The 27196-nt window shown below is 37.7% G+C and overlaps 1 protein-coding gene and 1 non-coding gene across 2 annotated transcripts in view; one reads left to right on the forward strand and one right to left on the reverse strand.

Moving 5' to 3' along the window:
- The window catches only part of RAD50 (RAD50 double strand break repair protein), a 114071-nt gene that overhangs the window by 15156 nt on the left and 71719 nt on the right, over window positions 1–27196 (reverse strand). Inside the window, exons 14-21 of the mRNA XM_052643726.1 lie at window positions 25409–25598; window positions 22911–23037; window positions 22074–22267; window positions 19761–19871; window positions 19214–19306; window positions 19013–19126; window positions 12246–12373; window positions 10127–10351 (exon numbers count right to left, since the gene is read on the reverse strand). Of these exons, the coding sequence (XP_052499686.1) occupies window positions 10127–10351; window positions 12246–12373; window positions 19013–19126; window positions 19214–19306; window positions 19761–19871; window positions 22074–22267; window positions 22911–23037; window positions 25409–25598 (1182 nt within the window). The remainder of the gene's footprint in view (window positions 1–10126; window positions 10352–12245; window positions 12374–19012; window positions 19127–19213; window positions 19307–19760; window positions 19872–22073; window positions 22268–22910; window positions 23038–25408; window positions 25599–27196) is intronic.
- On the forward strand, window positions 14091–14162 carry TRNAC-GCA (transfer RNA cysteine (anticodon GCA)). Its single transcript has one exon. It is a non-coding gene; the product is annotated as a tRNA-Cys (tRNA).

Consider the following 27196-nt stretch of genomic DNA (forward strand, 5'->3'; position numbering starts at 1 on the left):
AGCTTTTAAAATTCAGGTAATGGGTCAACCACTATTGCTATAGTGGTTGATAAATATTTGGTTAAAAAACCTTCAAGTCATTGTGAAATGGCACTAGCTGTCATCGGGGTTTGTAGTCTACTTGTTTGCTGCTGTGGGGGCTGATGTGAAACTGCACTGTATCTAAGATAAGAATGAGAATGACGGCCACGAGGTGAGCCCAGCATCAAGCCCTCACGGAGTGTAAGAAGCCGGGTTCTGGAGAGACTCAGAGAAACCTGGCTGCCCTGGACATAAAACTTACGTTTCCACTGAGTCTCAGAAGAAGTATGACTTAATGTTCAACATCCCACATTTGGGGGGAAATAGTGTAACATTTTGGGAATACGGCAGAACTATGTACTTTGAATGATATATTCCAAAATCACTTAATTTTAATTGATGGCTTCTATTAAGGGAGTGGATAAGGGATAGTAAATTCTAAATAATGGATGTTTTTCCCTTGTCGAGTGTCTCTGACCATTGGTAATGCTGACAATCAGTGATGGTTTTAGATGATTACTAATAACAGATGGTAATCAGCTTTTCTTGAAAATGCACTGCTAATTTCCTGTGTTATCTTAAATAGATAGATGAATGCAACAATTACGACGACTGCATGCTTCTTCTAAGAGGTGAAACAATGAGGGAAATTTTGGACCTTACTTTTTTCTAGGTGAGAAGGCAAATTTAAGGCTCCTAGTATAAACCTTAAGAAGAGTTGCAAGCATAAGCTCACAAACACTCAATTTTGGGGAAATCTGTACCACTTCTTTTCTTCTCATTTAGAAGAATCCATCTAATTGCCAGACAACAGAACTCAGTAAACAGCCTGCCTTTGTTTCCTAGGCAAGCCTAAACTGCTGGGAAGCACCGCTCTACCCCACAACCCACAAGCTCCCACATATGCCCGCCTTCTGCTTAGCATGATGCCTCTATGATTGAAGCTCTTTTCTCTACTGAAATGCCCTTCCTTCATTACTCATGGCCCAGGTCAATACAGACCGTGGACCACCTACCATGGTCTCTCCTGTTGAGCGGTTACAACTTTACAGGAACAACAAGGTATATTTCTATCTCCCCAGAGAGAACAGAACAGGGATTTTTTTCAATGAACAGGTGCCCCACTGAGGGAATTTTTGTTCCTGCTGTCAGTGCTCTCAGGGTCTTGCAGGGTTAGCTGGAGGGCTTCTGGGTACAGTTTTCCATTCAGTTAACGCCTATGAAACCCCAGGTCTGCAAGTCAGTGTACTAAGAGGAAGAGCTACTTTATAGCAGAATCATGTACACTTAAGATTTAGGATTTAAAAAAATAGAAGATTCAGGATAAAACCAGTCTACATACCTACTTTGGTGTTCAAGCCCCTTCTAGTCAGCCCCCATTTTCCTGCTACTCTTCACAACGGAATTTTTTTTTTTTTTAATAAAGAGTTTACTGTACTCACTGTCTTCATTTCTTACCACCTACTGTCTCCTCATTCAATGCTAAGGCTTCAGTTCCAACCATGCCACTAAGTTTGTTCCTCAAAGTCATGAACAGTCTCCATTTTATCAAATCAAGGGTCACTTCTTAGTCCTTATCTCATTTGACCTCTCAATAACATTAGATTCCTGAAATAGTTTCTTTCCTTGGTTTTCAAGCTACTATGCCTCTAATTTTTTTTTTCCTTCTTCATCAGCTACTTCTTCACTCCATTAGTAAACATGAGTTTTGGGACCCTTCCCATCTCTTCCACAATTATTCCATACGTAATCTCATTCCATGGCTTTAAATACTACATCAGTTCAGTTCCGCCACTCAGTCGTGTCCAACTCTTTGCGACCCCATGAATCGCAGCACGCCAGGCCTCCCTGTCCATCACAAACTCCCGGAGTCCACCCAAACTCATGTCCATCGAGTTGGTGATGCCATCCAGCCATCTCATCCTCTGTCGTCCCCTTCTCCTCCTGCCCCCAATCCCTCCCAGCATCAGGGTCTTTTCCGATGAGTCAACTCTTCGCATGAGGTGGCCAAAGTACTGGGGTTTGAGCTTCAGCATCAGTCCTGATAATTCCTAAATGTATAGCTTTCCCTTGAACTGTAGACTCTAAATTATAGATCCAACTGCCTGCCTTACATCACTACTTAAAGTGCACCTCAAACTTCAAGTGTCCAAAACACTTTCTCCTCCCCAATCCTGCCCATTTCAGGGAGTGGGAATTTGCTCCCCCAAAATCCTATTGCTCATGAAAAAATATGTAGGATCAGTCTTCCTCCCCCCCACCCCTTTCCTCCCCTACATTCAGTTCAGAAGCAAGGCCTGTAAATTCTATTTCCAAAACAAAACTTGAGCCCATCTACTGCTCTCCATTTCCACGGCTACCATCCTGGCCCAGTCCACCACTCTCCTGGGTGCCTCCACAATCCATTCTCTACACAGCAGCAAGTGTAATTTCTTCCAACTACGAATCGGGCTATACTACCTCCCTGCTTCAAACACTCCAGTGACTTCTCATCACACTTAGAATAAAATCGAACTATTAACCAAAGCTGCAAGGCATGGCATGCTCTGGGGACCACTCCCCTCTGACCTGATTCCCCTGCTCACTGTACCCAGGCACGCCTGCCTTCTTCCTATTCCTTGAACACCTCATGTTTGTATTGGTCTTAGGACCTCTGCATCAGTTCTCTTTCCATCTGGAATGCCTGAATCTCCGCTTTCTGCATATCTTGCATGGATCACATTCCAGCTTAAATGTCACATTCTCAAAAAAGATCCTGCCTTAGAAAAGGCCTAAAGTAGACCCTCAGTTATTCCCATCATCATGGTTAATTTTCACCATTTACGGATTTATTTCTGAACTTTGTTTCTTCATCTCTACATACTTAGTATACAATATCTAAACAGTACCAAATGTACAAGCACTCAAATCTTAATTAAACAAAATCCTAATGCACATGACAAGATATATTTTGCACATACATATATACACAGTTTGCTGAGGAGGTATAAAATATATACATTGACTATTGTGGCTCTTAACCAAGAAGTATGAGTTAAGGAAAATTCTTAATATAAATATTTGTTTTCTAAAGGTTAAAAGAGAGGGGTGACGGATGGTGGTAGCAGCACAGCATAGTGGGAGTAGAAAGGCCTTAGTTCTGAGGTCTAATTTCATCTCTGCCACTTGGCTGGGTAATTCTGGACAGTCTGCTTGATCTCTCTGATGAATACTTGCTCTTTACAGGTCTACACTAGTAGTTCAGTCACTCAGTTGTGGCTGACGTTGGAAACCCCATGGACTGCAGCACGCCAGGCTTCCCTGTCCATCACCAACTCCAAGAAGTTGGTGATGCCATCCAACCATCGTATCCTCTGTCATCCCCTTCTCCTCCTGCCTTCAATCTTTCCCAGCATCAGGGTCTTTTCCAATGAGTCAGTTCTGCATCAGGTGGCCAAAGTATTGGAGCTTCATTCAGCTTCAGCATCAGTCCTTCCAGTGAATAGTCAGGACTGATTTCCTTTAGGACTGATAGACTGGTTTGATCTCCTTGCAGTTCAAGGGACTCTCAAGAGTCTCCTCTAACACCACTGTTCAAAAGCATCAGTTCTTTGGTGCTCAGCTTTCTTTATGGTCCAACTCTCCCATCCAAAACTGACTACTGGAAAAACTGTAGCTTTGACTATACGGACCTTTGTTGGCGAAGTATTGTCTCTGCTTTATAATATGCTGGCTAGGTTGGTCATAGCTTTTCTTCCAAAGAGCAAACGTCTTTTAAGTTTATGGCTGCAGTCACCATTTGCAGTGATTTTAGAGCCCAAGAAAATAAAGGCTGTCACAGTTTCCACTGTTTCCCCATCTACTTGCCATGAAGTAATGGCTTTCTGCCATAAGGGTGGTATCATCTGCATATCTGAGGTTATTGATATTTCTCCCGATAATCTTGATTCCAGCTTGTGCTTCATCCAGCTGGAATTTCTCATGATGTAATCTGCATATAAGTTAAATAAGCAGGGTGATAATATACAGCCTTGACATACTCCTTGCCCAATTTGGAACCAGTCCATTGTTCCATGCCCGGTTCTAACTGTTGCTTCTTGACCTGCATACAGATTTCTCAGGAGGTAAGGTGTTCTGGTACTCCCATCTCTTTAACAATCTTCGACAGTTTGTTGAGATGGAATTCAATTAAATTATGGCTAACACAGATGACACCATCCATATGGTAGAAAGTGAAGAGGAACTAAAGAGCCTCTTGATGAAGGTGAAAGAGGAGAGTAAAAAAGCTGGCTTAAAACTCAACATTCTGAAAACAAAGATCATGGCATCTGGTCCCATCACTTCATGGCAAATAGATGGGCAAACAATGGAAACAGTGACAGACTATTTTCTTGGGCTCCAAAATCACTGCAGATGGTGACTGCAGCCATGAAATTAAAAGATGCTTGCTCCTTGGAAGAAAAGCTGTAACAGACATATTAAAAAGCAGAGACGTTACTTTGCCGACAAAGATCTGTAGAGTCAAAGCTATGATTTTTCCAGTAGTCAGGTATCGATGTGAAAGTTGGACTATAAAGACAGCTCAGTGCTGAAGAACTGATGCTTTTGAACTGTGGTGTTGGAGAAGACTCTTGAGAGTCCTTTGGACTGCAAGGAGATCCAACCAGTCCATCCTAAAGGAAATCAGTCCTGAATATTCATTGGAAGGACTGATGTTGAAGCTGAAACTCCAATACTTTGGCCACCTGATGTGAAGAACTGACTAACTGGAAAAGACCCTGATCCTGGGAAAGACTGAAGACAGGAGGAGAAGGGGATGACAGAGGATGAGATGGTTGGATGGCATCACCAACTCCATGGACATGAGTCTGAGTAGGCTCCGGGAGCTGGTGATGGACAGGGAAGCCTGACGTGCTGCAGTCGCAAAGAGTCGGACATGACTGAGCAACTGAACAACACATATTAAGTATTTAATTACTATTAGTATCTCCTCTGCACAGCCCCTGCCCCAGAAATTTCATCTTAAAGCATGTTTAGATAGAAACAACAGACACCTAATGCTTTCTTGGTCAAGTTCCTTAGTGCCCTTAAGAAAGAGAGAATTTAACAATATACGTTAAAGACTGTAACATGACAAGGAGAGCCGGACGAAACAGCCTGTGAGTTTCCCTTTGAATTCTGACTCTACGATGACTGCTATAATGGACTTAAAAAAAATTTCCGTTTTATAGATAAGAAGACTGAAGCTCAGGGTATTTAAATAACTTGCTAAATGTCAAGTCAGATTCAGATAGTCTCTAGAGACTAGAGACAATACTTTTAACAGTTATGGATTTTTTTTCAGGCCTCAAAAAGGTACAATTTATCAACTTTTATACAAACAGTTCTTGCTATTTAAGACTCAGCTTAATTTTTTTCATCAAAACCAAGTTAAGTTATCCTATTCTGTACAGATTTTTACTGATAAAAATCTGTTTTGGTTTTTGCCTCTTTAAATAAACTTGCCAGTAAGGATTGGGTTTCCTATTCCTTAGCACTCAAAAAATGTTCAGAACGTTTACCACATACACAGCATCAGCTGTTAAAGAATTCAAAAAGTAATAAGCCTTCTAAAGGCATATATGCCTATAGCTGGATATACTAAAAAGAATTATGGAAGTTTTTTTTAAAAAGACAAATGTTGTATATGTAATAGTCTACCAGGCAAGGACTCTAATAATGTCCTGCATTTGCTCTTATTTCAGAACATGAAATCTCAACAACTGCTGGATCTAAAAATCTAGGGGAGATTTCAATATTTGAGGACATTAAGGAACAAGGGGAATAAAAGTTCCTACTTGGTACAGACATACATATCCACGAGCCTTTCTGAACCCAAGGAGCATTGTAATGTTAGCTTATTTGCTCACTGACAACGAGGACAAAAGATGTGTTCCTTCATTACAGAAGCCGAACTTAATCCAACAAAAACCTTACTAGTATTTATTTTTAAAAATGACTAACATAATTGGCTCACTTCCAGTCTTCACTTACCTTGAAAGACTATGTACTCTCTAAAACCTGTACATGCCAGAATTATAGCTGAGTGATTCTGGGGCCACTCTTGCTATCATCATGAACTAAAAGAATCCTCATACTGCAACGTGGGGTCTTCCTGTCCTCCTGAGCTTGTGGTCTGATTCCCAATGCTGAGGCTGGTCTGTTTACTAGGCTCTTTCCAGAGGAAGCCTTAAAACACAGATTCTCTCAAGGAGGATATATTCCTTTTTAGGAAACAGTAACAAACAAAATCTAAGGTAACTGATCCTTCTCTTGATAAAATGCTTAGAGAGGCTAGACAGATTTAGAACAAAAGTTATTTTAGAGTATAGCTGAGTTTAGAAGAAAGGCAACTCTCTATGTGGTGGAAACAGAGAACTAAAAACCAGAATGGTCAGTGTGTGATATGATAACTGCAGCTGAATTTAGTTATTATTTTCATAACCCAGGGTTTAGGTATTCTCACCTAGGACAGAAGATGAGGTATAGGGCCCAAGTGAGGCAAAGAGAAGTGACTCCCAACATAAAAGCTGAGACTCTTGAACAGTAACTTCAGTGAAAAAGTGGAAAATTAATAAGCTGAGAGTTCAAAGTCCTGGGCAAATCCCTTCCAAGAGTTTAAGGTCCTTTATTATACCACCAGTGTAGTTCAGGAACTCCCAAATTGAAAAATTAACATAAAAACTAGATTCAGACCAGTGTTAGCCCTAGAGTGTCTAACAGAAAACAAAACAACTAAGTGGAAGGACATCCACATAAAAAAGTCACAGGGGCGCTTCATAGAGGAAAAAAAAACTCACTAAAGACAAGTTTACAGTTAAATACTACATGAAACCCAAGAAATAATTCCCTAGAGCTAGAGTCAGCACACAATACAGCAGAAATAGACTCCTAAAAGTGTGAAATTAAAAAATGACTGTGAAAAAGAATATAATTTATATTTAAAATGAGTAAAGACATACAAGAAGGAATCAAAACACTAAGGAAAAAAATACATTAAGAAAAATAAAAATTTCTGAAAATGAGTAAAATAACACTTACAGAATTGAAAAATATCTTGAAATATTGAAATGAAAAATAGATTAAAAATGGACACCTTAACAGGCAGTATAAGCAGCAGCTAAAGAATCTGTGCACTGGAAGGTCTTCATCAGGGTGTTACCCAGGGTATTACCAGTATATGCAAGGGGCATTAAGCAATGTGGAGGAAAGAATAAGGTTTATTTATGTCTAATGACAAATGAAGGCGGGAAGAATAGTAAGAAATGGGGAAAGGATAATATCTGAAGAGAGAATACGTGAGAACTTTCCAAAATTAATGAAAGGTATCAATCCTCAGATCAATAAGCATAATTCTTAAATAGAACTAAAACTAAACCTACATCTAGACATACTCCCCCAAAATGCAGAATACAAGAGATAAGGGAAAACTCTTAAAAGAACCAGAGGAAAAAGGCAGATTACTTCCAAAGGAATAATTAGAATGATTTCTCAACAGCAATCATGGAGATCAAGAAGAAATGGAATATTTTCAAAGTACCGAAAGAAAAAAAACATCCTTTCAATCTAGAACTCTATGCTCACCTAAAGTATCAAGATTGAGAGCAAAGATTTTCAGACTGAAAAAGAGTTTACTACTCACAATTCTTCACTGAAAAAAAAAATTAAAGGATATACTTCAAAAAAAGAAAGAAACTGAACCTAAAGAAGGAAGATTTGTAAGAAATTGGTAAATGTGGGTTTATCAATAAGCGCTGACTATGAACCACATTAATTATTTTCTAATCTGACATATAAAAATAAGGTTAAATGAAAATATCAGGCAATAGAAACACAGCAGATAGGAGAAATGAACATTTTGGAAGAACGTAAAGCAAGTCATATCAGAGCCATGGTTCTTAAACTTTGATGTGCACTGTAATCACCTGGAAGGCTTGTTAAAGCGTGGCCCGCTAAGCCTTGTCCCTAACATTTCTAATGTACCAGATCTGGAGTGGAGACTGAGAATTTTCATTTCTAATAAGTTCCAAGGTGATGCTGGTAATGTTTCTCTAGGACCCCTTTGGGAATCAAAACACTTGATTTTTAGGTCGAATATGAATGTTAAAAAAAAGTAAAGGGAAACATCCAAATAACTAAAGCATATTATTTACAACCCAAAGAAGGGGGAAAAGATGAATAAAGAAAAATAAATCAATCCTACAGAAGTCAGGGAAGTAGGAAAAAAAAACAGAAATAAATACAACTAAGTAATCAATCACAATCAAATGAATGGACTAAATTTACTAGTTAAAAGACAAAGATGAGTTGATTCACTTTGTTGTACCGCAAACACAACACTGTAAAGCAACTATATTCAAAAAAAAAAAAGACAAAGATGGACAAACTGAATAAAAAACAAAATTTTCCCATGCACTAAAATATACTGTAAAGTTATGGTAATTAAGACAGTCTTGGTAACGGCACAAATTGAACAATGAAACCCAGAAATGACCCATGCACACACGGTATACTAGCCAGGACAACTGGTATCCATAGGAAAAAAATGAAATTGGATTCCTACCTTATACTGTACACAGAATTCAATTTAGAATTAGATACTTAAATGTATTTAAGTGTGAAAGGAAAACTTTAGAACTTTTAGAAGAAAATGTAGGAATAGGGAAGGATTTTTTAAACAAGACACAAAAGAGCTAACCTAAAAAGATGAGTAAATATAACTACCTAAGAATCAAATCTGTTTAGTAAAAGACACTATAAGAAAGTAAAAAGATCACATGCAAACCTGTAAGACCACCAACAGTACATTAAAAATGGGTACAAAATACAAATATTTCAAAGAAGAAACATGATCAAACACAGAGATGTTCAGCATCATTAGAAATCAAGGGACTGCAAGGCTTTCCTCGTGGCTCAGGGGTAAAGAATCCGCCTGCCAGTGCAGGAGACATAGGTTCAATCCCTGGTCTAGGAAGATCCCAGAGCAGCAGAGCAACTAAAGCCCATCTGCCACAACTACAGAGCCTGTGTGCCACAATCACAGCCTGTGCTCTGGAGCACAGGGATGGCAACTCCTGAGGCCCACACACCCTAAAGCCTGTGCTCTACAAGAGAAGACCCCGCAACGAGAGAAGCCCGCACACCGCAACTGGAGAGTAGCCCTCCACTCCCCACAGCTAGGAAAAGACGCCCCACAGTAATGACCCAGCAAAACCAAAATCATTTTTTCTTTTAAATCAAGGGACTACAAATGAAGACCATAATGATTTATCATTTAAAACCCATTAAACTGCAAAAACTAAAATCAGCAAAGTCAATGTCACAACATACATCAAAGGTAACTATTATATTCTGTTAGTGGTATAAATCATTAAAACTACTTTGGAAAATAATTTAACATTATTTTGCGAAACAGCATACCCTGCAACCCAGCAATTTTACTCCCACGTGTACTCCAGAGAATCTCTTACATTTTTACTCCACATGACACAAATGTTCCTAGCAATGAGGGTTAGATTAGTAAAGGCCTGGAAACAACCCAAACGTCCATCTACCAGAAAATGGATACATTATGGTAATTTCCACAACAGAATTCTGTACATCACTGAAAATGCATCAACCACAGCTATAAGCAACTTAACAAAAGCAAAACAAAACAAGCAAAAAAAAAAAATTCTAGAAGAGTACAAAGAATATCATTTTTTTTAAAGCTAAAAAAGTGATATACTTTACAAAATTATTTTTTTTTAAAGCAGAGAGAGCAAAAATCTATGTCAGCAGTTACAGGGAGTGGGGATGACAAGTGGCCGAGATGAGGAGGAGCATCTCAGTGGATGGTAGTTAGTGATAGTGGTAGAGTTCTCAGATTGGGTATGGGAGTGGGATCATGATGCTCGTTAATATTAATATGCCTTATAACTTAATTTCGTAATTCAAGTAAGCACGCTTTACTTAACATACATACATATATTTTTCTATTCTCTGCTAGGTATGAAATACATTAAAAAAGTTAAAAGGGAGTGGTGAGTAAGACTAAATTATGCTAGTTGATACTGACTGCAGTAGGAACCAAATGCCCAGTACTTACTGGTCAAGGGTCTTATAATAGATGTCCAGATCCTTGTTCACAAGCTCTGTTGTTCTCATAATAATCATCATTTCCCTGTACTTTTCCTCAGCATCCCGAAATTGAGGTTCTCGAAGTTCTTTCTTAAAATGAATAATTTCTTCCTCATAACCTTTCTGTCGTCCTATTGCCAAACTGTGATTTCTTTTTATATTGTCTATTTTTTCTTCCAACTTCTGATGTTCACTAGGAGGGAAAATAACAAATGAGGACCATTTTTAGATTTTAGCAGCCCACAGTAGAAAAGCCAGATTTCTTCAGCTAGATAAATATATCCTTCTCTTTGCAATCAGAATACAGTCTTTCCTTGCTTTTTCTTTAAGGCTTCAATACTAAAGAAAACTTTCTTCTCTCCAAATCTCTGAAGCATCCAGGTTTCTAAACAGCTGATTTGTGTGTGCTGAATAAAGTACTGTCATAACATGTGAACACTGAAAAAGTTCCTGATGTTTACACATTAACCAAAGTAAAGTACTTTTGGTGATTAATATTACAAATTTATAAACTTCTCATTGTGATCTAAGTGTACAACTCTGAGAAGTTACTAACAGGTTTTATCAGTTTGTTCACAGTATGTTAGACAAAATAAAATTTTACCTCGAACTATTAATTTATGTTGTAATACTACTAATAGTTTATTTTCCTCTATGAAAACAAAATTTCTCTTACATAAGTATAAAAAGCATCACACTGATCATAAAAGTAAAATACTTAAACTTTTCTCACAACTTGGTAGATAATGCAGATTTTAACATATGCTTTAAAAATCTTCATTCAACAATTAGTTATTAAGTGTCCTCTTATTTGCCAAGCACGCCTCTCAAGTTTATGAATATACTTAAAGAACTGGCCTGATTTCTGTTTTGTTGACATTGCTGTTGTGTCCTGGTTGAAGAAAGGTTTGAAAAAGAGCAGTTGTGCTTAGCAGTCTGAATGAATGTGAAATGCACTGTTATGTGCCAATTACAGAAGGAATTATAAAAATATCTGATTTTGGTCTTTAGTAGCAAGGAATATACGGTTTCATTTAAAGGCTTTTTCTATAAGCTTGCCCCCCGTCCAACTTGCCACCAAGAGCACCAACATTACAATGTTAAAGAGTACAGCTTCGAAGCTAGGATATCTGGGTCATGTTCCTGGCTTTCATTCTAATTTCCTATCTTTTTTTCTGGGTCTCAGTGTCCTAATGCATAAAAAACAAACAGGCTGAAAGATAAAGAGCTCTTCTAGTTAAGTCTTAGTTCCTTGATATATGAGATTGAAAATGACCAAACCAAGAGAACTTACAATAACACAGGAGTAACTTTTTGTTAGGTTTTAATAACTAAATTAAATTTCAATTTATTATATCTTTCAGAAAAACCTAAGCATTCTTTGATCCAGATTTCTTTGTGAAGTCAAGAAGAAAAATGAAAATTCCATAAGGAATGGCTGAATGAATGAGTATATCTAACCAGCTGAGGTGGGACCAAAAACTGTTTGGCTAGTACAATCTTTAACACCAGACTAGTGCCTCAGCATCAACCAGCTTCTTACAGAATTCATAAGGCAAAGAAACCAAGAATAAAATATTTTCTGCTGTAGCAGGAAGATAGCAACTATAGTAAGTATCAATAAAACCAGATGAAAGAAGAATCTAATTAATCAAATGCTTTGGCTGGCACATAATTATACCTGGGACCATGTACAATGGGTCACCAAGGACAAAGAACTGGCTGTAACTCCGCTAGCAATTACAGAAAGCATAAGCACTGACCCAGGCAGGGTTCAGAGGCCAGATATTCTTTCTACCATTAACTTGTGAAGCAGGCTTGCTAAAGTCTGTGAATTAGATATGTTTAATACTGGCTATCACTGCATAGTTACAATGTGACTATAAATTCTGTGTTACTACTTCTTCAGTAATTTGGTTTATAAAGCCATTAAATGTATTTGTATGCAAGTGCCCACCTTCTTTCAAGTTTGAAAGGACACTCTGGGCACAGGTTTAAATTCTTTAAAAAAAAAAAGCATTGAATATATTTCACATGTCAATAATAAGGACCTTTATTTAAACTAAAGACTATTTTTAAAAACGCACTTTTTCATTTGTAAAACCTGCATTTGACCCATTTCCTTCAAATGTTGTTTTCTTTCTTCTTCAACTTCTTTTAGTTCTTCATTTCTTTTTCTTAAAGTAAGGTTATCCTGTAGCCACCTTTCTTGTATCTAAATGTAAATATTAAATTCATTAGCAAAAATAATCAAGTTACCAACATGTGATTCATAGCAGGTAACTGGCAACAGGCAGTACCAATTCTGCCTTAGACTTATGTGTAACTCAGCAGAGGGAGAAGCCAGTGTAAAGGGACCTCCAGGCCTAGACAATCTGGAAGGCCCATATACACACAAAACAGACATTTAAGTGATGAGAGAAAACACACAACTAGATTTTCAGTATTTCATACCTAGGCCCCATAGGGTCATCTTTCCTAAGAACCTCACAATGGAGCCCACTGATCTAAGAGATACAAGAGAGCAAGACGACTATCAAAGTCTCCCCCACTTTTTCCCCAGTTGTATTTGTCTACTAACATGTGCCAAGACCATTATATACGGTATGTCAGATAAGATCTTCACCTTCAAGCTGACAAGGCAGTAAGAAGTTTCACAAAAATAGTATGTCTATATACTTGATGACTTTTTTTCTGGCCACTGAATTGAACTGAAAAACTTTAAATTTAGCTGTTCTTGTTGAGTAGTTTTGTCCTTAAAAAGCAACCATTAAATCATTTGGTGGCAGCAGCACCACACAATTATTTCAGTAGTTTTCCTGGTGATTATAATGGACTATGTTGTCAAGAGACAAACAGAATACAATTTATAAGTTGACTCTTTGCAACTTAGGGAGAAAAAGTCTTCCTGCAAAACAATGGTGGTTTGGCTCCAAAGAGCCTGAATATAAAAAATTTACCTTAAGTTTGGAGTCAGGCCTTTTCAAAGAAGACCCTTCTACAGCAACCTGAGAAAAACTCAGAGTGGAGGGAAGTGGGGGTGAGGGGAGGAGGCAGATCTTTGATAATAACGTTTTGTTGCCAAAGTAATAACACCAGAGTCACCACGGTTTTGGGAAGTGGGAGATCAGAAGAGAAGCCACTTCTCTCACATGCTTAATGTTCACATCCAACCCTGCCCATCTATAAATCACTATTCTGAGTTTTGCTGTTTTTTTTTTTTAACTTCATTAAGGCTCCTTTCAGTTTTCCTACAACTAATAATGTAAATCTATACATATCTATTAAAGGCATCATAATAAGCTAGAGACGACAAAAACGACATAGTTGTAAACTACCTTTTGTTGCCAAGGCAACCTAATGTACCACCACAGCTGCTATGATTCCCCAAGATTCTTCCATGAGGGACTATGCTTATACTTCTTCCTTATTAGGAACAAAAGAATGTGGCATTGCTTGCTTTTATCTAACAGAACAATGGAATTTGCTTTCATGAATACCTGAAAGGATTCTCTGAAGGGCTATCACATTCTTAGGTGAGACTGATTTTTTGCATGAAATAATATTCCTGGTCTGTTAGCCTGCATGGTCACCAGAAAGCTAGACGTTTCTTTCAGGTCAGCTTCTAATTGCTTTTTCATTCAGGAAGACAGTATTCAGCACAGTAGTTAAAGAGTATAGGCTTTGAAGTCAGATATACCTAGGCTCAAATCTCAGCATTGCAACTTTCAAACAGGATGACTTCAGGCAAACTAGTTTAAATTCTCTGAGCCTCAGTTTACTTGTAACATAGGGACAATAATACCACCTGTCAAGAGAACTACTTTAATGTTAAAATAGTTATTGTATATAAAAAGTACTAAATACAATGCTTAGCTCAATAAGCTAGTGAAATTTTTGGGGGGTCAAATCTGTCCTTGTACTTTGAGTCTTCCCTGGTGGCTCAGATGGTAAAGCGTCTGCCTGCAATGCGGGAGACCCAGGTTCGATCCCTGGGTTGGGAAGATCTCCTGGAGAAGGAAATAGCAACCCACTCCAGTACTCTTAAGCAGTAAAAATTCCAGTTACAGTCTTCAAAATATAAAGTATCAGAGGAGGAAGAGAGAAAGTATCAGAAAAAACTAGATGCAGTCATAAAACTGTTTTTCCACTATACTAGCAATTTGACAATGTAGGGTCAAGTTTGACTCTTATTACTTTTATGACCTTTGGCAAGTCAGGTTACCTCTGGTTTCCTTCATCTGAAAAATGAGGAAGATTATTAAACTTCCAAATTTTTTAATTCTGTGGAGTAAATTTAATAGGGCTTAAGTACATAAATATGCTGTTAGGTTCTTCAACTGTTTGATAGTAATCCCAATCACTCAGTTCAGAGAGTAGTTAATGCATGTGGTTTGCCACCTAAAGGAAACATGAAAATTAGCTGCATTATAGGTACTTGTGATAGAGTAATATGCTGAATAAACTACATTCCAAAATTCACCAAAAGTCTAGTTGGGGAAAATGCCATTTATAGAGCAATTTCCTGAAAGCTATACAGTGCTCTGACTCAGTAACTGATACATCGGAACCCCTGAGGACCTTTAACAAAATATACATGCCTCTGCCCATGCCCCAGAGGTTCTGATTTATTGATCTGGAATGGAGACAGATGTGTATTTTCAATAACCCAGGTGATTTATTCTTTTTGAGATGTAACTCATATACCACAAAATTTGCCACTTTTTTCAATTCAGTGGTTTCAGTGCATTCATAAAGTGCTAATTCCAGCACATTTTATTGCCCCCCAAACTCCACACCCATTAGTAGTCACTCTCTATTCCCTTTTCTCTCCCTCCCCCTTATCCCAAGCAACACTAATCTGCTGTCTCTATGATTTGCCTATTCTATACATTTCATGTTAATAGAATCATACAATATGGTCTTCTGTGACTGACTTCTTTCATTTAAGCATAATGCTTCCAAGGTTTGTCCAGATTATAGCATCTATTATTTCCTTACTTTTAATGGTTGAGTAATATTCTGTGAGGACTTCCCTGGTGGCTCAGATGGTAAAGTATCTGTCTACAATGCGGGAGAGCTGGGTTCGATCCCTGGGTTGGGAAGATCCCCTGGAGAAGGAAATGGCAACCCACTCCAGTACTATTGCCTGGAAAACCCCATGGACAGAGGAGCCTGGTGGGCTACAGTCCATGGGGTCACGGAGTCGGACACGACTGAATGACTTCACTAATATTCCGTGACGGTTGATTTTGTGTGTCAACTTGACACCACAGGGTGGCTAGACACTGGTCAAACACTATGCTGTCTATGACAGTGTTTCTGGGTGAGATTAAAATTTGAATTGGTAGACGGAATAAAGCAGACTGCCCTTCCTAATGTGGATGGGCCATATCCAGTCAACTAAAGACCTGAACAGAGCAAAAAAGGCTGATTAAGGGGTAATCATCCTGCCTGACTGTATGAGCTGGGATGGTGGTTTTTTTTCCTGTCTTCATATTTAAGGTGAAACCCTGGCTCTTCTTGGATCGAGAGAATATTTTAACTCTCCTAGTTCTCAGGCCAGAACTACACCATCAGCTCTCCTGGGTCTCCAGCTTGCCAACCACAAATCTTGGGAATTCTCAGCCTCCACAATCACTTGAGTTAATTCCTTACGATAACTATCTTTGTCTGTATCTTTATCTGTATTTATCAGTCTCTTATTGGTTCTGTTTCTCTGGAGATTCCTGGCAAACATATATGAATATACCACATTCTGTTCATCCATTCATCAGGTGATAACAATTTGGGCTGTTTTCCATATTTTATGCAAATATATTTGAGAGGGCTATGGCAACCCACTCTAGTACTCTTGCCTGGAAAATCCCATGGACGAGAAGCCTGGTAGGCTGCAGTCCATGGGGATGCTAAGAGTCAGACACGACTGAGAGATTTCACTTTTCCTTTTCCTTTCAGGCATTGGAGAAGGAAATGGCAACCCACTCCAGTGTTCTTGCCTGGAGAATCCCAGGGACGGGGGAGCCTGGTGGGGTGTTGTCTATGGGGTCGCATAGAGTCAGACATGACTGATGTGACTTAGCAGCAGTGGCAGCATCATGCAAATATATATTTTAAATTCTTGGTTATATACTTAGGAGTGGGAAAAACCCATGTGATTTTGATAGGTGCCTATAGCTAACTTTTGCTCTCCAAACACTCTAACATTTATTTTAGGCTCCAAGCATACCACCTTCTACAGAACCTTCCTCAAGGGATAATAAAGGTACTGAAACACACTGCAAAAAAAAGGCCTCAGAAAAAAAAAAGCCCCATGAAGTTTGTTGAAGACCTGGTTTCTATTAATCTATACAGTGTCTTCCTCTCTTTCCATGAATGCCTACAGAGACATTTTTCTCTGGTCTCAGTCCAGGAAACTGGTTTGTTTTCAGTTTTGAAACAATGTGAATCTTAATTACGACTTTCTCTTTTCATGTGACTACTGAGATCTTCAGCAAGCATGTAAGATTTCACGGCCTACATTTGATATACTTAGTACTCTCCTGCTTCACTGTCCTTCTTCTTATCCTTATTTCTACACTGTTTCATTTTCTCATTAATTTATTACTTAGCATTGCTTTATGTAAATAATTAGTAAACAACTTCTAGAACAAGGTAGGTTATAAAAGTAAACTAATGTAGTCAGATCTACTAAATTTAGACCATCAACTTGAAAAGGGTCACAGACTGGTATTATCTTAACTATCTCTGTATATTTGTAAGGACTTTATTTACAGATTGTGATCTTAAATAGAAAACACACATAATAAGCTAATGGTAACTATTATATATGCATCATAAATTTATATAGCCTTTATTAGATGGCAGAGATTCGATTGACCTCTGACTGATACTAATATGGGAAGGACTGATGTTGAAGCTGAAACTCCAATACTTTGGCCACCTGATGCGAAGGGCTGACTCATTTGAAAAGACCCTGATGCTGGGAAAGACTGAGGGCAGGAGGAGAAGGGGACGACAGAGGATGAGATGGTTGGATGGCATCACTGACTCAATGAACATGAGTTTGGGTAAACTCTGGGAGTTGGTAATGGACAGGGAGGCCTGGCGTGCTGGCGTTCACTGGGTCACAAAGAGTCGGACACGACTGAGCAACTGAACTGAACTGATACTCATATTTAAGATACGGCTAATCTTTAAAGAGATTTTAACCATTATTTATAACCAAGTGTTTAAAGCATTCAAACATTAAATTTTGTTCAAAACAGCAAGAACAGAGAAACGGTATAGTTTTTAAAGATATTAACCATCATGTTCATATAAGACATGTTGAAAATTATTTTCTCAATGTGATTTTAATTATACGGTAGAAATTAATTTCTTTAATAGAGAAAGCAAATAAAGGAATCAAATGAAAAACAATGTATAGTCTACTTACAACATTTAAGAATAATATAGAGAAGTAAGACTGACAATTGTCAGCAGGGGAGGGAAACTTTTAATTTTATGTTTTGATGTTTAAATTTTTACCAAGGCAGTCTCTTACTGAAAACAAAAAAGGAAAGAAGAAATCACAATTTTATTAGAATTGCTTTTCTCAGGGAACCCTCCTACACTGTTGGTGGGAATATAAATTGGTGCAGCCACTGTGGAAAAATAGTATGGAGATTCCTCAGAAAATTGAAAACAATTACCATATGAACCAGCAACTCCACTCCTGGGCATACATCCAGATGAAATTATAATTCAAAAAGATACATGCAGCCCCCACATTCACAGCAGCACTATTCACAACAGCCAAGACATGGAAGTAACCTAAATGTCCACTGACAAATGAATAAAGCTGTGGTACATACATATGGAGTATTACTCAGCCGTTAAAGAGAATGAAATAACTCTATTTGCAGCAACATGGATGCCACTCAAGATTACACTACATGAAGTCAGAAAAACAAAGACAAATACCATACGATATCATTTATATAGAGAATCTAAAATATGACACAAACGAACCTATGGTGGCACGGTGGTAAAGAATCCGCCTGCCACTGCAGGAGATGCAAGAGACGCGGGTTCAATCCCTGGGTCAGGAAAATCCCCTGGAGAAGGAAATGGTAACCCACTCCACTACTCTCGCCTGAGAAATCCCATGGACAGAGGAGCCTGGTGGGCTACATTCCATGGGGTCACAAAGAGTCAGACACAATTGAGCATGCATGCACACACATGAAACAGAATCATGGACACAGAAAGAAGACTAGTGGTTGCCAAGGGGGAGGGATGTGAGAGAGGTTGGGGACTGGGAGTTGGGATTAGCATATGCAAACTGGTATATATAGAACAACAAAGTCCTATATATATATAGTCCTATATATATAACAAACAACAAAGTCCTACTGTACAGCACAGGGAACTATATCAATATCCTGTGATAAACCATAATGGAAAAGAATATGAAAATGAGTGTATATATAATACATAACTGAGTCACTCTGCTGTACAGCAGTAACTGACACAACATTGTAATCCAACTATACTTCAATAAAAAAAAATCAGAAAAAAAATGTTATGATCAAAAGAATCACAATAACTTAAGTTACACCAAGTGTACTTTTTAAAAATTGCATTTTACAAATGAAAATATGTCTCTTTATAGTACCACAGGAAAATTTGCTTTGTCTCTCAATGACGTAAAAGAGAAACATACTTTTTATATAAATATATACACAAGAATTGCTTTTCCCTACTGTTTTCATATCTACTCAATGCAAGTATTGAAGAGTAAAAAATAAAAAAGGTAAGAATGTTACTGGTATAAATACCACCATAAATCCTCAGCAGAAAAAGGACCTACCTTCTGTGTATCAATATCTTGTCTCATGATTCCCATTTCCTTATTAATCTTTTCTTTGTGTTTCTCACATTCACTTATTTGAGCTATTACTTTATTAAGTTCAGTTTCTTTTTGCTACAAAAAAGAAAATTTCTTAAGCACAAAAAATAAAAATGTAAACAAATCATTTTAAATTATATTCAATTAAGTAGTTTTAATTACCTTCTTATAGTCATCTTTTCCATCTTGAATATAATTCTCAATGTCTTTCATGTAACTGTGAATATTTTTTACCTTCTCTTTGATTTCATTTATCTGTAGAAAAATGTTTATTAAATATTGGGAGTAGGTATTTAGGAAGATTTATTTCCAAGGAATATCTTATTTAAGGTAACAAAAACTTAACAGGAGCATACAGCGACACATGGGCTTGGAAGTTAGAAATGCTGGTTCCAGTTTCCATCACTGACACATTTTATCTCAAATCAAATTTTATGACCTCCCTTTATTAGCTATGGGATTAGATTAAAAGCTCTCAATTCTCAAACTTCTATTAATAGTTTAAATCAAGAAGCAAAATAATACAAAAAGAGCAAAATAATTTATAATTAATCCTTATTTAAAAAAAGATTATGTCACAAATATTATGTCACAAATATTATTTTATCATGCTTTTAATTTCATGTGAAATATCAGTGTCCAACTTGGTGCTTTTAATATAATAATTTAAAAAATGTTTTTGGTAAATATATAATAAATGAAATCTTACTTTATCTTGTGCTATTTTGTGGCTTGTATTTTTTTTGTTGATTAATTCTTCTTTCTCCTGCTGAAATTTTTCCAGTGTTGTTTCCAAAGGGCTTAGCTGCTCTTTAGCATCCTAAAGATATAAAATATATAAGACCTTATATAATAGCATTACATTATCTTATTTCAGACTTCATAGTCATAATAAAACCACTTTCTATGTACCAGGCTTTAAAAATATTTTAAATGATTAAATCATTCATTTGCCCCTTTCAACAACCCTATGAGGAAAGTACCATTATTTTCATGCTAAATTTCAGATAAGCACAGAAATGATTTGTCCAGGGCCCCCCAAACCAGTAAATGAAGGAGCCAGGATTCAAATCTCATTCAACTCCAGAGTCACTCTTTAGCCACTGTGCTATACTGTGTCCAGCAAGTATATATGCTATACCGACTTGATTCTTTTTTTCTTTTCAAAATTTTAATTTTGTCTTAACAATGTTGTGACAGTTTCAGATGAACAGGGAAGGGGCTGAGCCATACATACACCTGTATCCATTCTCCCCCAAATTCCTCTCCTATCCAGGCTGCCATATAACATTGAGCAGAGTTCTATGTGCTACACAGTAGGTCCTTGCTGGTTACCCATTTTAAATATAGCAGTGTGTACATGCATATCCCAAACTCTCTAGTCATCCCTTTCCTTCATCTGCCCCCAGCCAGGCGACCATGAGCTCTTTCTCTGGGTCTGTGAGTCCCCTTCTGCTTTGTAAGTTCATTTGTATCAGTTCTTTTTAGATCACTGACTTGATTCTTAATCTATGCCATGTGCTTCCAATTACATGAACACGTGGCTTCAGGTAAATTTCCCTGAGTTTGTAGGGGTCCATATCAGCTCTGTGTAGCTGAAGAACAGGAAAGCTCTTTCAGTTCAGTTCTTTCTTCCACAGATGGAAATATGATCATAAAGGAACTTTTGACATTAAGCTTAGCTTGCTGAAGCTAAGTAGATATTTTATGGTAATTAAACCATACTAGTACACTGATGTAGGTGTGTCCTGACTTATTTTGGAAAGAAAGGGGTTTTCAAAAAACTATTTTAATCAGAAGTCCACATCATTTGGCCTTGCAACATCTCTATAGCATAATAACTGTTGTTCAAAACCCTGATCCTCACAAGATCCTAAAGTAACTAGTGAATTCATAAAGGTAGAAACAATTATTCAGAATTAGTTCAGTGTCAGTATATTTTATATTAGGAAGTGGTTAGGTATGGTAGGAAGTCAGATGTCTTACATATCATAAGATATATACCAGTAAATTAACTCTGTCTCCTACTAACTGTATGAACTTGGACAAATCATGGGATATCTGGAAGTCTCAACTTCTTTTTCTATAACAAGGAAATTTTGTCACATTTATCAAAATGATACACTGAATGCAAAATGAGATACAATAGTTTCAATGTCACAGTGTTTTATTAAGCAGTAAAAAAATAAAAAAGGTAGTACTACTATTTATACTATACTCTAAGCCTCTGATATTCTGTAATCTAAAACTACTTAAGAAACATTTATAGTAACAACAGGTTCAGTAATATACTTAGTTCTTACTGAATGTGCACAGTTATAAACCTAGATAAGACTATTTTTTATAAAACTGTTCAAAAATTTAATTGGCTGAGTCTTAGGTTTGATTTGGGGCTTCCCTGGTGGTTCAGCTGGTAAAGAATCCGCCTGCAACACAGGAGACCTGGCTTCGATCCCGGGGTTGGGAAGATCCCCTGGGGAAGGGAACAGCTGCCCACTCCAGTATTGTGGCCTGGAGAATTCCATATAGTCCGTGGGGTCGCCAAGAGTCGGACATGACTGAGTGACTCTCACTTTCACTTTTTACTTAGGTCTGATTAAACTAGATGAGGGATGCCAATTAGCTTCCATTCCATTTGTCAGCTCAGCGCCTGCTGATTGTAGTGGGAAGTACGCTGAAATTACATCTGGAATCAAAGAAGAGTGCTATGTCTGAGAGGCAGTGTCTGCCATCCATGTAGGATTTTTAGATAAGACAATCTCCAATACAGGTAGGAATCCTTATACGGAGTTAACAGCCACCACCAGACCACCCCCAGTAATAGGAAGTTTACTACTTAACCAGGCAGCCAGTTCTTTCTTCTTATGGCCAGTAAACCTTCTCCCAGAAGTCTTTTCCTATTAGTATTTCTGTATACCATTTTGATTTGATTCTCACAATAACCATATTTTGGCCATTGTCCCAAAAAGAGCACTTCATATATCTGAACTAATTATAAAAAAATACATATGAATGTTTTTACCTTTATTTCTCTGTATAAGGACTGAACTTCAGTAGATAATTCCACAGTCTGTTCCTCTAGCTGCTGCCGACGTTGTAAATTAGTGGATATCTGAAGTTTTTCTGATTTAAGTTCATTTGCTGTGCTTTTTAGGTGTTGAATCTGTTCCTGCTGGTCCTGTATAAGCTTACGGTTCAATTCTATCTTACTAGAAACTGCATGAGAACACATCCATACAGTGATTAATGGAAGGGCACAGAAAATACTCTAAGTAACATCTTTCCAGTTTATAGGTCTGTGGCATTCACAATGGCTGAGTTTCTGTGGGTCCCACAAACTGCAAGTAAAATGCCAGAACAATCTACCCAGCTCCCAAACCCGTCTGCTGTCCCAAGAGCCAGGGGTGAGCTCACAGGGCATGTATGACTGAGAAAGAGAACAGCTTATCTATTATTTGGGCTATGCTTGTGGCTCAGCTGGTAAAAGAATCCGCCTGCAATGCAGGAGACCTGGGTTCAATCCCCAGGTTGGGAAGATCCCCTGGAGAAGGGAAAGGCTACCTACTCCAGTATTCTGGCCTGAAGAAATCCATGGACTCTATAGTCCACGTGGTCACAAAGAGATGTACATGACTGAGCGACTTTCACTTTCCATCTATTACTAATTATTCAAAAGTTCCTATTATTCAAAGTCTGTTCCGTAAAGAAAGGAAACCGAGAAGTGATGCTTTTGAGAAAAGAAAGTGACTATACCATGGACTGGAAGACTGTTCCTTGTCCACATAACAGTTACCAAATTAATGGTAAAAACCATATGCTTGGAATGTTAAAGTCTTTATAAGGAAACACACTCTATTACCTGTATCTAATTTGTGTTGTTTTTCTTGTTTTTCCTGGTTTACTTGCTGAACGCTTCGATCCAAATCTAGTCCTTGGAGTTTAGCTGCTTGCTGTGCAATTTTTCTTTCAACATCTTTTAGTTCCATCTTAAGAATAAATCAAAGTTATTTCCTTTAGGAAATTTATGGCATTATCATTATTCAAGATCTTTACAAATTAACTGCTTTTAATTACTTTTAAAAATCTAATTTGTAACTGTTCTCAGATATAATTTTAACAAATTTTAATACGATAAAAATGAAATTATTTTTATGCTTCAGTCAGTCAGTTCAGTTGCTCAGTCATATCTAACTCTTTGTGACTCCATGGACGGCAGCACGCCAGGCTTCTCTGTACATCACTAATACCTGGAGCTTGCTCAAACTCATGTCCATTGAGTCGGTGATGCCATCCAATCATCTCATCCTCTGTTGTCCCCTTCTCCTCCTGCCTTCAGTCTTTCCCAGCATCAGGATCTTTTCCAATGAATCAGTTCTTCACATCAAGTGGCCAAAGTACTGGAGTTTCGGCTTCAGCATCAGTCCTTCCAATGAATATTTAGGACTGACTTCCTTTAAGACTGACTGGTTTGAGCTCCTTGCAGTCCAAGGGACTCTCAAGAGTCTTTTCCAACACCACAGTTCAAAAGCATCAATTCTTCAGCACTCAGCTTTCTTTATAGTCCAACTCTCGCATTCATACATGATTACTGGAAAAACCACAGCTTTGACTATACAGACCTTTGTCAGCAACATAATGTCTCTGCTTTTTAATTATGCTGTCTAGGTTGGTCATAGCTTTTCTTCCAAGCAGCAAGCGTCTTTTTATTTTAGGCTGCAGTCACCATCTGCAGTGATTTCGGAGCCCAAGAAAACAAGGTCTCTCACTGCTTCTCCATCTATTAGCCATGAAGTGATGAGACTGGATGCCACGATCTTGGTTTTTTGTATGTTGAGTTTTAAGCCAGCTTTTTCACTCTCCTCTTTCACTTTCATTAAGAGGCTCTTTAGTTCTTCTTCACTTTCTGCCATAAGGGTGATGTCATATGCTTATCTGAGGTTATTGATATTTCTCCCGGCAATCTTGATTCCAGCTTGCGCTTCACAGAGCCTGGAATTTTGCATGATGTACTCTGCATTTAAGTTAAATAACAGGGTGACAGAATACAACCTTGATGTACTCCTTTCCCAATTTGGAACCAGTCCATTGTTCCATGGCCAATTCTAACTGTTGCTTCTTGACCTGCATACAGATTTCTCAGAAGGCAGGTAAGATCTTCTGGTATTCCCATCTCTTTCAGAATTTTCCACAGTTTGTTGTGATCCACAACATAGGCTTTGGTGTAATCAATAAAGCAGAAGTAGATGTTTTTCTGGAACTCTTGCTTTTTTGATGATCCAGCGGATGTTGGCAATTTGATCTCTGTTTCCTTTGCCTTTTCTAAATCCAGCTTGAACATCTGGAAGTTCACAGTTCATGTACTGTTGAAGCCTGGCTTGGAGAATCTTGAGCATTACTTTGCTAGCATGTGAGATGAGTGCAACTGTGCAGCAGTTTGAACATTCTTTGGTATTGCCTTTACTTGGGACTGGAATGAAAACTGACCTTTCGCAGTCCTGTGGCCACTGCTGAGTTTTCCCAATTTGTTGGCATATTGAGTGCAGCACTTTCACAGCATCATCTTTCAGGACTTGAAACAGCTCAACTGGAATTCCATCACCTCCACTAGCTTTGTTCCTAGTGAAGCTTCCTAAGGCTCACTTGACTTCACATTCCAGGATGTCTGGCTCTACGTGAGTGATCACACCATTTTCATTATCTGGGTCACAAAGATCTTTTTTGTATACTTCTTCTGTGTATTCTTGACACGTCTTCTTAATATCTTCGGCTTCTGTTACGTCCACACCATTTCTGTACATTATTGTGCCCATCTTTGCATGAAATGTTCCCTTGGTATCTCTAATTTTCTTGAAGAGCTCTCTTGTTCCTTAATTTTATGCTTAAATTAATTTAAATGATGAAAATAAAAGGCACCTTCCCAGGTGGCTCAGTGGTAAAGAATCTGCCTGCCAATGCAGGAAACACAAGAGACATGGGTCTGATCCCTGGGTCGAGAAGACCTGTCGAGAAGGAAATGGCAATCCACTCCAGTATTCTTGCCTGAAAAAATTCCCATGGAGAGAGGAAACTGGTGCGCTACAGTCCATGGGGCCACAATGAGTCAGACCCAACTGAGGACGCAAATTAAAGGAAGCAGACTAAAAAAGAAAAATAAACATAATTCTCCTAACTTAAGGATAAAAAGAACTAAACTCAGAAGTGTAAGTTAAGCAGTTACTCCCTGAAACTACCTGAAATTCAGAATAGGGAACTCTAAACACAATTTGTACCAGAAAACTAGCTACTGAAACACTCACACGTCATTTTCAAACCACCATGAAACAAGTTTTATTCTGCGTTAAACTGCAGTAACTGTACCTGGAGCCTCTCCATAATTGTAACATCTGTCAGACACACTTTAGCACTTTCTTCTTCAGGTATAATTGCACCCAAGAGTGTTTCCTGTTCTTCTATGTCATTCTTGAGGCGCTGTATGTCTCTGTTCACACTCTGCAGTTTGTTTCTTAATTCTGGTATTTCCTTCTCCTTCAATTCAATTATGCTTTGCCTTCACAGAAAACACAATTAAAAATAAGCAATGTAATGTTTCTTCATTAAGGAGATGGAGGTTACGTATTTTTTGGCAAGAATACCATAGAAGTGATGTTGTATCCTTCTACGGGCACATGATGTCAGCATGTTACTCTTACTTAGTAAAGACAGTGTCAGCCAGATTTATCCACTGTAAAGTTACTATTTTTCTCTGTGTAATCAATAAATACCTAGGAGAAATGCACTGAAGACAATGTAAACATTCTGTTTTTCCTCAAACCTTTGTCCACTGATTTTAGTACCTATTGAGAGATCTTCATAGCAACAATTTTACCATGCTGTCTGCCAAACTGAAGGATATTTTACAAATTACCAGACCATACTCATCAGAAGTGTCAAGATCATGAAAGACAAAGAAGAACTATGGTAGACCACACAGGAGCCTAAGGATAAATATTAATAACAAGGATAATACATGCAACGTGGAGATCCTAAGTTGGATCCTGAAATAGAAAAGGGATATTAACAGAAAGACTGCTAAAATTCAAATGTGGTTTGTAGTTTAATAGAATTATACCAAAGTTAATTTTTTGATTTTGATAGCCATATTATGGTAACATAAATTGTGAACATCAGGAGAAACAGGGTGAAGGATACATGTGAACTCTCTGTACTATCTTTGTAAATTTTCTTTAAGTGTAAATTTACAAAATAAAAAGTTTTAAAAGTTTAAAACTTATAAAATAAAAACTTTAAACATTAAAAAAATGAAGGATGGAAGAAAAGAGGAAGGAAGGAAGGAAACCGTCCAGTCAAATGCTACGTGGGTTTATGGTACAAAAGTTGTCGAACCCACTTTACCACTGCCACTCTAGCTAATGAGTTATCAGCCCTGCGGCAGGTACTGGCCCCAAACCTGTTTTTGTTAATACCTCGGAAACGACAAAACTTGTATTTAATCTGAAAAATAAAAAGCTATTAAGCTTATTTCAGAAAAGTTTTAAATTCTTAATCAAAATCAAATTAGTATGATAAACTGATTTCTAATGAGAATCTTATAATAAACTAGAAACTCAAGCATTAGCTTTACACGGTTATTACTTAATGATTTTTTAGAAGTCCACACTATGACCAAGAAACGCGAACCAACCAATCTGTGGCAACAAAAGACCTGTAATCTTTTACACCAGAGCAATGGAAAACTTTCCCAAATAAACATTAACGTATTCAGATTACGAATAATTCATGCTCACATTACTTCCTGATGTTATGGACCAGAAGTTATGTGCCCGCTACCTAAAAAGTGACAAAGTTACAACAGCCTAATGACAATCAAGCATTCACTTGACTGGGTCATCTTTGTGGAGAACTACAGGCATCCATTAAATTTTAACCCCATTTTTACATTTGCATACACACACATAGATGTGGTCTCTTTAAAAAATAGCAGTAACACTATGACCAATAAAAAACAGCAGAAGTAACACTATGACAGTTTCTGGGCCCAGACCTTAACACATTTGCTCTTAGAATACTTCCTGTGGTAATCTAGCCACTATGCTGCCAAAAGCCCAAGACGCAGGTGGAAGCCACATGAAGGTGTTCTGTGTGACG

Source organism: Budorcas taxicolor, chromosome 7 (genome assembly GCF_023091745.1).
Source record: "Budorcas taxicolor isolate Tak-1 chromosome 7, Takin1.1, whole genome shotgun sequence".
Lineage (NCBI taxonomy): Eukaryota > Metazoa > Chordata > Mammalia > Artiodactyla > Bovidae > Budorcas > Budorcas taxicolor.